Source organism: Macaca nemestrina, chromosome 11 (assembly GCF_043159975.1).
Source record: "Macaca nemestrina isolate mMacNem1 chromosome 11, mMacNem.hap1, whole genome shotgun sequence".
Taxonomy (NCBI): domain Eukaryota; kingdom Metazoa; phylum Chordata; class Mammalia; order Primates; family Cercopithecidae; genus Macaca; species Macaca nemestrina.
The window spans coordinates 80,165,186-80,179,059 of record NC_092135.1 but is presented as its reverse complement, the minus strand read 5'-3'; the positions used below and the strand labels follow the sequence as shown (position 1 = coordinate 80,179,059).

General features: G+C 40.3%; 1 protein-coding gene and 1 pseudogene across 24 annotated transcripts in view; one reads left to right on the top strand and one right to left on the bottom strand.

The window, feature by feature from the left end:
* Positions 1–13,874, top strand: part of LOC105499543 (phosphodiesterase 1A) — a 410,818-nt gene that overhangs the window by 293,743 nt on the left and 103,201 nt on the right. For 21 of the 24 annotated variants that reach the window (XM_071073012.1, XM_071073013.1, XM_071073011.1 and 18 more), the window contains one exon: positions 9,797–9,979. In XM_071073012.1, coding sequence (XP_070929113.1) covers positions 9,797–9,979 — 183 coding nt within the window. Of the gene's footprint in view, positions 1–1,871; positions 2,118–9,796; positions 9,980–13,874 lie in introns of those variants that run through there. The other 3 variants (XM_011772163.3, XM_071073015.1, XM_011772162.2) reach the window with 3 other exon arrangements.
* Positions 2–660, bottom strand: LOC139357167 (actin, cytoplasmic 1-like; annotated as a pseudogene).

Genomic DNA, 13,874 nt, shown 5'->3' with positions numbered 1-13,874 from the left:
GTCAGGTCCCGGCCAGCCAGGTCCAGACGCAGGATGGCGTGGGGGAGGGCATACCCCTTGTAGATGGGCAGTGTGGGTGACCCCGTCACCGGAGTCCATCACGATGCCAGTGGTACGGCCAGAGGCGTACAGGGACAGCACCGCCTCGATGGCCACGTACATGGCTGGGGTGTTGAAGGTCTCAAACATGATCTGGGTCATCTTCTCGCGGTGGGCCTTGGGGTTCAGGGGGGCCTTGGTCAGCAGCACGGGGTGCTCCTCAGGAGCCACATGCAGCTCATTGTAGAAGGTGTGGTGACAGACCTTCTCCATGTCGTCCCAGTTGTGGGACGTCCCATCGATGCCGTGCTCGATGGGGTACTTCAGGGTGAGGATGCCTCTCTTGCTCTGGGCCTTGTCGCCCACATACGAATCCTTCTGACCCATGCCCACCATCACGCCCTGGTGCCTGGGGCGCCCCACGATGGAGGGGAAGACGGCCTGGGAGGCATCGTCGCCCGCGAAGCCGGCCTTGCACACGCCGGAGCCGTTGTCGACAACGAGGGCGGCGATATCATCATCCATGGTGAGCTGGCGGCGGGTGTGAACCGGCGGCGGAGCGGCGAAGGCGAGGCTCTGTGCTCGCGGGGCGGACGCGGTCTCAGCCTCGTCTTTCTTTTAAAATATAAGTTCCACCTGAGAAGGGATCATTCTCATTTTTTCCATTTTTAATCACTTTATTTAGTTTGACAATAATTATGTAATGTTTAAACAGTATGGTGTTTAGATTTATAATTGCTAAAAAGGCATGTTAGTTCATTGCAAACAGGATTTTTACATGAGAAATAGGACTGGTATGTTCTATTAAATGAATGTTAATAGAGAACTCAGTCTTTATATTCTACTTCATTTATAACCTACACTGGTAGTTATCACACAGCATTCATAAATGATGGAAAGATTATTTCTTATCCAAACCAATAGGTACACAACATACACACACACACACACACACACACACACACACGAGATAGAGAGAAAGAGACAGAGGGAGAGGAGAGAGGAGAGAGGAGAGAGCGAGATATGTATTTTAAGGAAGAGGCTCATGTGATTATTGGTGCTGGCAAGTCTGAAATTTGCAAAGCAAACTGGCAGGCTGGAAACCCTGGCAGGAGTCGTTATTGCATTCTTGATTTCAAAGGCGTTCTGGAAGCTGAATTCCTTTCTCTTTGGGGGACCTTAATCTTTTTTCTTAAGGTTTTCAACTGATCAGATGAGGCTTACCCATAATTTAGAGGGTAATCTGCTTTACTCAAAGTCTACTGGTTTAAGTGTTAATCACATCTAAAAAATACTTTCACAGCAACATTTAAATTGGTGTTTGACCAAACAACTGGCCACCATAACCTACCTATGGTGACACATAAAATTAAACTTCATGGAGGTAGTTGTTGCCTTTTCAAGATTCCCTTTTCAAGTTACACAATAGCATATTCCATGCTCTTCCCTTAACACACTCTCATCCTTTATTTGTGTGTCCCTAATTAATCCATATCCATATCATTCTTTCTCCCTAAAATTATATTCACTTTCTTCTCAGTAAATGACCTCATGCATCATGACTAAGGATTTCCAGCCTCCTAAGTACCACTCTACTATGTGGAATATCACTTTCATACGCTGGTTTTGTTATGCTTGATGATCTTTCTTGGATCATTTATGAGAATAGGACATATAGCCCTAAAGTCATCAACATGAAATTTACTGTGGAGGAATTGGCACCATCAGTCAGGTTTCTGTCATTCTAAGGAGATTAGCTGACAAAACTAGGCTGCAGTGGAATGCTTGGAGCATGGTGACATCACAAGATTACACCACAATGATTCCTATTCTACCTGTCCCACCTGCCCTGTATTTGATCACTGCATAAGAGATAGTAGAAATGGCATAATCTTTAAAGTAGTGAAATTTTCAAGCCATGTAGTTTAGTGACTTGCTGAAATGGGCTAGGGAATCTAATTTCAAATGGGCAAAAAGAAAAACAAACTATTTTGCTTTAATTTTCTAGTTCAGTGTTTTAGGGGTAAATCAAAACCATCCAAATGTGAGATCAGAAAGAAAATTAAAAATCGAATAGAGTAAGTATTAATCAGTATTAACATTCAACTCTAAATCTTTTTAATCTTTATAGGTATACATGTATCTTTGTGACTCCAGAACTTATGTTTACTTTTTTCATAAGGTATTTCATAAATACATTCATGCTTATTTAATACCATGGAAAAGAAATATTGGCAAATGACTATTTTCTGCAGGTTTATGGGAAACAGCAGCATATACAGGAGGCCAATTAAAGGAACATGAAAAGTTCCTCTTCTGCATATTACCTTTTGAGCCTCTCTTTGGCCAGATTGAGTTCTTTGTGGAGACCTCCTGGTTTTTGTCCTTTGTTTTGTCCCTGCTTCTTGAGATGGCCTGTGCCTTGTTTCTGAGGCGTTGGCATGTACAACCATTTCTTGCCACCTTCCAACATCGGCTCATAAACCTTAGGCCTAGGTCTGTGCAAAGAGATTTTCAAAAGCAGATGAAACCCAAAGGTTAAAGCTAACATGTGCCAATGAGTTTTTAGATTGGTGCACAGATAAGGAAAGAACCGAGTCAAATGGCAGGCAGAGCAGCCTGTGTTCCTCCTGGAGACAAAGCACAACTGTTCTGTAAGCTGTTTCTGTATTTGGTGGGGAGCCTCTGGGATGTTGCTAGTTCAGACCTTTAGGAAGTTGTTGACTCCTGAAGTTGACTGGCCTTAAAATAGCGATGTTTCCTGAGTGTCCTCTTTAATGGCAGCTGTTATTACTCAGCAGTCCAGTCAATTTTATCTACCTGGAGCTTACACAGAGCGTGGTCATTGTTTCAGTTCCTGTTCACTACCTCACTCACTGGGTTGATTTCCTTGGCCAGCAGTTCTAAACCCATGAGATCTCCACCCACTGGTCACCTGAAATGTGCTTTAAACATAATCTATTTATTTTCATGTGTTTTCATTCTTTTTTTTTTTCACTTTTAAAATCTGTGATATTGATAGAATGGATATCGTTGAGAGCACTTAAGTTGTTATTTTCCTAAAATTTAGGGGTACTTATCCAATGAAATAGTATCTGTGAATGACTTTTATACATTGCAAAGCCTTATTCAAATATCATGTACTATATGTAAGACATACACTAGATTATTAAGTATATGACAGCTATTATGGATTCAATCCCCCTTTATTCTTTCCACTCCAGTTGCTTGTTTTAATAGCAGACATCTGTTTATGAATTCTCTTCCATATCTTTCCTTAGTTTTATTCATTATCAGAACAGCACACTAAAGATATTAACAGTCGGTACCTCCAGACTAGTGTATCATTGTGCTGAAATGTTTGGGAAGCAGCAAATGCAAAATCTATTAGTTGTTGCCTTCATATGATCAATTTGAGAAATTAAGAGCTTTCCAAATGTTAATGATTTTTTTTTCTTTTTTTTTTTAAATTTATTTATTGTTATTATACTTTAAGTTGTAGGGTACATGTGCATAACGTGCAGGTTTGTTACATATGTATACTTGTGCCATGTTGGTGTGCTGCACCCATCAACTTGTCATTTAAATCAGGTATAACTCCCAGTGCAATCCCTCCCCCGTCCCCCCTCCCCATGATAGGCCCCTGTGTGTGATGTTCCCCTTCCTGAGTCCAAGTGATCTCATTGTTCAGTTCCCACCTATGAGTGAGAACATGCGGTGTTTGGTTTTCTGTTCTTGTGATAGTTTGCTAAGAATGATGGTTTCCAGCTGCATCCATGTCCCTACAAAGGACACAAACTCATCCTTTTTGATGGCTGCATAGTATTCCATGGTGTATATGTGCCACATTTTCTTAATCCAATCTGTCACTGATGGACATTTGGGTTGATTCCAAGTCTTTGCTATTGTGAATAGTGCTGAAATAAACATACGTGTGCATGTGTCTTTATAGCAGCATAATTTATAATCCTTTGGGTATATCCCCAGTAATGGGATGGCTGGGTCATATGGTACATCTAGTTCTAGATCCTTGAGGAATCGCCATACTGTTTTCCATAATGGTTGAACTAGTTTACAATCCCACCAACAGTGTAAAAGTGTTCCTATTTCTCCACATCCTCTCCAGCACCTGTTGTTTCCTGACTTTTTAATGATCGCCATTCTAACTGGTGTGAGATGGTATCTCATTGTGGTTTTGATTTGCATTTCTCTGATGGCCAGTGAGGATGAGCATTTTTTCATGTGTCTGTTGGCTGTATGAATGTCTTCTTTTGAGAAATGTCTGTTCATATCCTTTGCCCACTTTTTGATGGGGTTGTTTGTTTTTTTCTTGTAAATTTGTTTGAGTTCTTTGTAGGTTCTGGATATTAGCCCTTTGTCAGATGAGTAGATTGCAAAAATGTTCTCCCGTTCTGTAGGTTGCCTGTTCACTCTGATGGTAGTTTCTTTTGCTGTGCAGAAGCTCTTTAGTTTAATGAGATCCCATTTGTCAATTTTGGCTTTTGCTGCCGTTGCTTTTGGTGTTTTAGACATGAAGTCTTTGCCCATGCCTATGTCCTGAATGGTACTACCTAGGTTTTCCTCTAGGATTTTTATGGTATTAGGTCTAACATTTAAGTCTCTAATCCATCTTGAATTAATTTTCGTATAGGGAGTAAGGAAATTATCCAGTTTCAGCTTTCTACTTATGGCTAGCCAATTTTCCCAGCACCATTTATTAAATAGGGAATCCTTTCCCCATTTCTTGTTTCTCTCAGGTTTGTCAAAGATCAGATGGCTGTAGATGTGTGGTATTATTTCTGAGGGCTCTGTTCTATTCCATTGGTCTATATCTCTGTTTTGGTACCAGTACCATGCTGTTTTGGTTACTGTAGCCTTGTAGTATAGTTTGAAGTCAGGTAGCGTGATGCCTCCAGCTTTGTTCTTTTGACTTAGGATTGTCTTGGAGATGCGGGCTCTTTTTTGGTTCCATATGAACTTTAAAGCAGTTTTTTCCAATTCTGTGAAGAAACTCATTGGTAGCTTGATGGGGATGGCATTGAATCTATAAATTACCTTGGGCAGTATGGCCATTTTCACGATATTGATTCTTCCCATCCATGAGCATGGTATGTTCTTCCATTTGTTTGTGTCCTCTTTTATTTCACTGAGCAGCGGTTTGTAGTTGTCCTTGAAGAGGTCCTTTACATCCCTTGTAAGTTGGATTCCTAGGTATTTTATTCTCTTTGAAGCAATTGTGAATGGAAGTTCATTCATGATTTGGCTGTCTGTCTGTCTGTTACTGGTGTATAAGAATGCTTGTGATTTTTGCACATTAATTTTGTATACTGAGACTTTGCTGAAGTTGCTTATCAGCTTAAGGAGATTCTGGGCTGAGACAATGGGGTTTTCTAAATATACAATCATGTCATCTGCAAACAGGGACAGTTTGACTTCTTCTTTTCCTAACTGAATACCCTTGATTGCTTTCTCTTGCCTAATTGCCCTAGCCAGAACTTCCAGCACTATGTTGAATAGGAGTGGTGAGAGAGGGCATCCTCGTCTTGTGCCAGTTTTCAAAGGGAATTTTTCCAGTTTTTGCCCATTCAGTATGATATTGGCTGTGGGTTTGTCATAAATAGCTGTTATTATTTTGAGGTATGTTCCATCAATACCGAATTTCTTGAGCGTTTTTAGCACGAAGGGCTGTTGAATTTTGTCAAAAGCCTTTTCTGCATCTATTGAGATAATCATGTGGTTCTTGTCTTTGGTTCTGTTTATATGCTGGATTATGTTTATTGATTTGTGAATGTTGAACCAGCCTTGCATCCCAGGGATGAAGCCCACTTGATCATGGTGGATAAGCTTTTTGATGTGTTGCTGAATCCGGTTTGCCAATATTTTATTGAGGATTTTTGCATCGATGTTCATCAGGGATATTGGTCTAAAATTCTCTTTTTTTGTTGTGTCTCTGCCAGGCTTTGGTATCAGGATGATGTTGGCCTCATAAAATGAGTTAGGGAGGATTCCCTCTTTTTCTATTGATTGGAATAGTTTCAGAAGGAATGGTACCAATTCCTCCTTGTACCTCTGGTAGAATTCAGCTGTGAATCCATCTGGTCCTGGACTTTTTTTGGTTGGTAGGCTATTAATTATTGCCTCAATTTCAGAGCCTACTATTGGTCTATTCAGGGATTCAACTTCTTCCTGGTTTAGTCTTGGAAGAGTGTAAGCGTCCAGGAAATTATCCATTTCTTCTAGATTTTCCAGTTTATTTTTGTAGAGGTGTTTATAGTATTCTCTGATGGTACTTTGTATTTCTGTGGGGTCGGTGGTGATATCCCCTTTATCATTTTTAATTGCGTCGATTTGATTCTTCTCTCTTTTCTTCTTTATTAGTCTTGCTAGTAGTCTGTCAATTTTGTTGATCTTTTCAAAAAACCAACTCCTGGATTCATTGATTTTTTGGAGAGTTTTTTGTTTCTCTATCTCCTTCAGTTCTGCTCTGATCTTAGTTATTTCTTGCCTTCTGCTAGCTTTCGAATGTGTTTGCTCTTGCTTCTCTAGTTCTTTTAATTGCGATGTTAGAGTGTCAATTTTAGATCTTTCCTGCTTTCTCTAGTGGGCATTTAGTGCTATAAATTTCCCTCTACACACTGCTTTAAATGTGTCCCAGAGATTCTGATATGTTGTATCTTTGTTCTCATTGGTTTCAAAGAACATCTTTATTTCTGCCTTCATTTCATTATGTACCCAGTAGTCATTCAGGAGCAGGTTGTTCAGTTTCCATGTAGTTGAGCGGTTTTGATTGAGTTTCTTAGTCCTGAGTTCTAGTTTGATTGCACTGTGGTCTGAGAGACAGTTTGTTATAATTTCTGTTCTTGTACATTTGCTGAGGAGTGCTTTACTACCAATTACGTGGTCAATTTTGGAGTAAGTACGATGTGGTGCTGAGAAGAATGTATATTCTGTTGATTTGGGGTGGAGAGTTCTATAGATGTCTATTAGGTCTGCTTGCTGCAGAGATGAGTTCAATTCCTGGATATCCTTGTTAACTTTCTGTCTCGTTGATCTGTCTAATGTTGACAGTGGAGTGTTGAAGTCTCCCATTATTATTGTATGGGAGTCTAAGTCTCTTTGTAAGTCTCTAAGGACTTGCTTTATGAATCTGGGTGCTCCTGTATTGGGTGCATATATATTTAGGATAGTTAGCTCTTCCTGTTGAATTGATCCCTTTACCATTATGTAATGGCCTTCTTTGTCTCTTTTGATCTTTGATGGTTTAAAGTCTGTTTTATCAGAGACTAGTATTGCAACCCCTGCTTTTTTTTGTTCTCCATTTGCTTGGTAAATCTTCCTCCATCCCTTTATTTTGAGCCTATGTATGTCTCTGCGTGTGAGATGGGTCTCCTGAATACAGCAGACTGATGGGTCTTGGCTCTTTATCCAGTTTGCCAGTCTGTGTCTTTTAATTGGAGCATTTAGTCCATTTACATTTAAGGTTAAGATTGTTATGTGTGAACTTGATCATGCCATTATGATAACTGGTTATTTTGCTCGTTAGTTGATGCAGTTTCTTCCTAGCCTCGATGGTCTTTACATTTTGGCATGTTTTTGCAATGGCTGGTACCGGTTGTTCCTTTCCATGTTTAGTGCTTCCTTCAGGGTCTCTTGTAAGGCAGGCCTAGTGGTGACAAAATCTCTAAGCATTTGCTTATCTGTAAAGGATTTTATTTCTCCTTCACTTATGAATCTTAGTTTGGCTGGATATGAAATTCTGGGTTTAAAATTCTTTTCTTTAAGAATGTTGAATATTGGCCCCCACTCTCTTCTGGCTTGGAGAGTTTCTGCCGAGAGATCTGCTGTTAGTCTGATGGGCTTCCCTTTGTGGGTAACCCGACCTTTCTCTCTGGCTGCCCTTAAGATTTTTTCCTTCATTTCAACTTTGGTGAATCTGGCAATTATGTGTCTTGGAGTTGCTCTTCTCGAGGAGTATCTTTGTGGCGTTCTCTGTATTTCCTGGATTTGAATGTTGGCCTGCCCTACTAGGTTGGGGAAGTTCTCCTGGATGATATCCTGAAGAGTGTTTTCCAACTTGGTTCCATTTTCCCCCTCACTTTCAGGCACCCCAATCAGACGTCGATTTGGTCTTTTTACATAATCCCATACTTCTTGCAGGCTTTGTTCATTTCTTTTTCTTCTTTTTTCTTTTGGTTTCTCTTCTCACTTCATTTCATTCATTTGATCCTCAATCGCAGATACTCTTTCTTCCAGTTGATCGAGTCGGTTACTGAAGCTTGTGCATTTGTCACGTATTTCTCGTGTCATGGTTTTCATCTCTTTCATTTCGTTTATGACCTTCTCTGCATTAATTACTCTAGCCATCAATTCTTCCACTTTTTTTTCAAGATTTTTAGTTTCTTTGCACTGGGTACGTAATTCCTCCTTTAGCTCTGAGAAATTTGATGGACTGAAGCCTTCTTCTCTCATCTCGTCAACAGTCATTCTCTGTCCAGCTTTGATCCATTGCTGGCGATGAGCTGCGCTCCTTTGTCGGGGGAGATGCGCTCTTATTTTTTGAATTTCCAGCTTTTCTGCCCTGCTTTTTCCCCATCTTTGTGGTTTTATCTGCCTCTGGTCTTGATGATGGTGATGTACTGATGGGGTTTTGGTGTAGGTGTCCTTCCTGTTTGATAGTTTTCCTTCTAACAGTCAGGACCCTCAGCTGTAGGTCTGTTGGAGATTGCTTGAGGTCCACTCCAGACCCTGTTTGCCTGGGTATCAGCAGCAGAGGCTGCAGAAGATAGAATATTTCTGAACAGCGAGTGTACCTGTCTGATTCTTGCTTTGGAAGCTTCCTCTCAGGGGTGTACTCCACCCTGTGAGGTGTGGGGTGTCAGACTGCCCCTAGTGGGGGATGTCTCCCAGTTAGGCTACTCAGGGGTCAGGGACCCACTTGAGCAGGGAGTCTGTCCCTTCTCAGATCTCAACCTCCGTGTTGGGAGATCCACTGCTCTCTTCAAAGCTGTCAGACAGAGTCGTTTGCGTCTGCAGAGATTTCGGCTGTGTTTGTTATTGCCCTGTCCCCAGAGGTGGAGTCTACAGAGACAGGCAGGTTTCCTTGAGCTGCTGTGAACTCCACCCAGTTCGAGCTTCCCAGCAGCTTTGTTTACCTACTTAAGCCTCAGCAATGGCGGGCGCCCCTCCCCCAGCCTCGCTGCTGCCTTGCCGGTAGATCACAGACTGCTGTGCTAGCAATGAGGGAGGCTCCGTGGGTGTGGGACCCTCCCGGCCAGGTGTGGGATATGATCTCCTGGTGTGCCTGTTTGCTTAAAGCGCAGTATTGGGGTGGGAGTTACCCGATTTTCCAGGTGTTGTGTGTCTCAGTTCCCCTGGCTAGGAAAAGGGATTCCCTTCCCCCTTGGGCTTCCCAGGTGAGGCAATGCCTCTCCCTGCTTCAGCTCTCGCTGGTCAGGCTGCAGCAGCTGACCAGCACCGATCGTCTGGCACTCCCCAGTGAGATGAACCCAGTACCTCAGTTGAAAATGCAGAAATCACCGGTCTTCTGTGTAGCTCGCGCTGGGAGTTGGAGACTGGAGCTGTTCCTATTCGGCCATCTTGCTCCACCCGGTTTTTTTTTTTTTTCTTTAGAGAGTACATATTAAGGAATAAACAGAGCGGTATTGGCTATATTTTAAATTCCATTGCAATCCTTATTTTCCTGTTATTAGTTTTTCCTCACTTTTTAAAAATGTTTAATCTGTATAAATTTTTGTAGAAGACTTCTGGATACTGAAGATGAGCTCAGTGACATTCAGACTGACTCAGTCCCATCTGAAGTCCGGGACTGGTTGGCTTCTACCTTTACACGGAAAATGGGGATGACAAAAAAGAAACCTGAGGAAAAACCAAAATTTCGGAGCATTGTGCATGCTGTTCAAGCTGGAATTTTTGTGGAAAGGTAAGTGAAATTGTTGGCATCTCAAGACAATAATATTTGAAAGGCAGCAGATACATTCATTTTATAAAAGGTATGAGCAGTCTATATTTCACTTATTGAGGAAAACTGTAATCATAATTATAACTAGAATGAACAAATTTGGGACTTTATGATGAACTTACCTATAACAAAAACACCTGGTCCCAGATGCATTCTTTTTATTTATTTTAAGTTGACATGAAGACTGAAAGCAAAGACTTTTGAATGACCTTTCTCCTCAAATGAACCTTTGTGAACAACTGTTTAAAAACAATTCTGACACATGTATATGTTACACAACTAATTTTACCTGAATAAAATGTAACATTTCATAAAATACATTCTACATTGGGTAGCAATCTACATGTCAAGATCACTCAGGCCTTCCTTTGCCCTAAAGATAAAAGCCCATTCACTTCCCATCTTTCCATAATGGAGGAAATCCCTCTCGTGCTCACTTTTGATAGTTTTTTTTTTCCCCCAACATTTCTGTCACTGAAGCAAGGGATATTTGATGGCCCCTAGAAACGCCTAGTTATATCATCAGAGTTTTCAACGTGAAACATATGTTAATATGACCCAATTTTATGTTCTTTCAGCCCTTAGGAATACGGCTTATTTTTTCCATCTAGGAAACAAGATATTTCCTAGAACTAAAACTACAAAAGACCCGAAATAGACATTTTATGTTTGACAAAATTGAAAAGTAGTTATCAGAAATCCCTTAGATTAAAAAATAATTATATGAAATTATATATAGAATGATTATTTGAATATTTTAGAAACTAGTAAAGTTGAGAAACAGAGAACATTTTGCCAATATGCTTAAAATTAAATTTTAGAGAAAATGCATTATTTCTCATCTTCTGATATCTCTAGGTATTACTGTTAATAAACATTACAAACTTTAATTTTCTTCTGCTAAAGGGACAATGGAAAGCACATTTGAATTTCTAAAAGTGCAAATGAGAATGCATGGCAAGAAATGTATTATAAAACTTAAAGATGGTTAAATACACTACGCAATTTAAAGAAGATGACTTTTCTCTAGCACCGAATTAAAAATATCTAAATAGTACATCAGAAAATCTGTGAGAGAATCACAGATGAAACATGAGAGTATGTTTGATTTGCTAAAGAAATGTATATTTTGTCTTCTTTGTTTAAAAAAAAATTGCAGAACTTGGCAAACTGGGAAAAAATGTAAACTGTGGAGGAAGATCAACCGAATTTCCATTTCGATTCAAGAGAAGGTTATAATACATAAAATATATGAATATGCTAAATTTCCATTTTTTCATATGTTTATTTAGTAGCCTATAAAAGTATAAAATTTTATTTAGTAGCCTATAAAAGTAAACTTTTTTAGTAGCCTATAAAAGTATAAAATTGTACTTCAGGTAACTAAATTAGTAAGCAGTCTTTAAGAAATCAGTGTGCTAAGAACATATGGAAAAAAGTCTTTTTTTAATCACTGTTGAATCCCCACTAGTAGGTGCATAAAAATAGTGGGACAAGTTTATTGGAACTTTTCAAAAGTAATCATCTTCAATCCTGACAGCTGAGTCTACTTGAAGTCTTGTTGCTTCTTCCTTTAAACACTTCCTCCCAAGATTCAATTCCCCGGCAAGCCCTGGCAATTACTTACCCAAATGCATTCTGAATCCACTCACTTCCTCATCTCCACTCCTGCAACCACAATCTAAGCCTCCACTATCTGCCTTCAGAAATATGACAGTAACTTTCTAACTGGGCTCCTCTCCTCCTCACTTGCTCACGCCAACCAAGCCATTCCACAGTGATGTTTTTAGAATACAAATTAGTTCCTGTCATTCTTCTTCTTTTCTTTTTTTTTGACGGAGTCTCGCTCTGTCACCCAGGCTGGAGTACAGTTGCACGATCTCGGCTTACTGCAAGCTCCGCCTCCCGGGTTCACGCCATTCTCCTGCCTCAACCTCCCGCGCAGCTGGGACTAGAGGCGCCCGCCACCTCGCCCGGCTAGTTTTTTGGGTTTTTTTTGGTAGAGACGGGGTTTCACCATGTTAGCCAGGATGGTCTCGATCTCCTGACCTCGTGATCCACCCGCCTAGGTCTCCCAAAGTGCCGGGATTACAGGCGTGAACCACCGCGCCCGGCCTAGTTCCTCTCATTCTTAAGCTTCAAACTACCAGAGGGTTTCCCAATTCACTTGAGCCTGGTTAGGTCCCATTTTGCTTTCTAGCCTCATCTACTGCAAACTTCATCCTTGACTGAACACCTATACCAGCCTGATTTCAATTTCAAGGACATTTCTAAGCTCTTTCCTGCCTTGGAGCCATTCATCCTGTTATTTTCTCTGTCAGAAGTGGTTCTCCCCACCCTTCAACATAGCGGGCTGGCCCTTTTACCGTTCCAGAGGTCTTCCCGGATCACTCTATTGCTGTTCCTCACTATTGCTGCCCCCAGCCAGTGGTTTACCTTCCAGCACTTATCCCTGTTTGTAATCATATATTGTCTCTTATATTTCATTTCTCCTCACCACTGGAATAAGCCCTGTGAAACAGCAGCAGTATTTTCCTTGCCTTCCACTGAATAAGTCTGCTGCCTCTCAGAGTGCCTAGTATAAAATAGTGTTGTTTTTTGTTTGTTTTGTTTTGTTTTTCTTTGAGACGGAGACTGGCTGTGTCACACAGGCTGGAGTGCAGTGGCGTGATCTCTACTTACTGCAACCTCCGCCTTCCGAGTTCAGGAGATTCTCCTGCTGGGATTACAGGCTCCTGCCACCCTGCCTGGCTAATTTTTTTGTATTTTTAGTAGAGACAGGGTTTCCCATGTTGGCCAGGCTAGTCTCGAACTCCTGACCTCAGGTGGTTCACCCGCCTTGGCCTCCCAAAGTTTTGGGATTACAGGCATGAGTCACTGCGCCTGGCCTTAAAATAGTATTTTTTAAAGGAGTTTTTGAATTATATCTTGTAACTATTATGGAAACTTCCAAAAATAATCCACTACATTTCCAGTTAGACTTTCACCACCTTTAGAGCCCAGGAAATTCATTGTCATTTTTCAGAAAGTTGTAATATATCACCTGTTTACTAAAGTGTGAGACAACTGGGTTAAGATATCTCTGATACTCATTCTAATTCAAGGACGAGTCATCTTAATTTTCCATCTTAGTTTACTATTTCTAATTTTCCATCCTAGAATTCTATTCCTGATTGTAGAATTAGAAAAGTATGATAATGGGAAAGTTTTGCTGTCTCTTTGGAAGGGTAATCCTCTTTGTCTTCCTTTACATTTCATGTAATGAGAAAGTATATTGGTATTCATTTCTCAACCTATCCCAGGTTTAAGAAACTCAGTAGCACCAGAGGTCCCATTGAGGCCAGAGAGCCCTAAAGATACAAGATTTCGAACCAATGATATTGGCTGCAAAGTAATGAGAACAGTTACAATAATAATAAAAATGACGACTTTCTTGTATTGAGAATCATTTACTCTTCACAAAAAGCTTATAATTATTCTCATTTTACAAATGAGTGACATTAGTTTCCAAAGGTCACACAGCAGTGAGTGGCTAACATGTGATTCAAAGCGTGTGTTCTCTTTGCCTTTCTGTGCCATAAAGTCAAGTTAATGTTAATTAACATTTTAAAATTTCTTAATCCTGAATGATTTTTATATTGATCCTTTTCCCTGTTCATCATCCTTCAATTTCCCCTGCACCTCCATTTTTTAGTATTAATGGTAATGACTAGAAACAGATGGAAAAGACTGTTTCCAAAAAAAAACCTAAGTATCATTGTCGATAGTAATTATTCTAGATCTTGTATAGTATGATTAGTAGTTTCCTTGCTCTGCAAGATTAGAATAATTATACTTATATCAATGAAGTAATTAA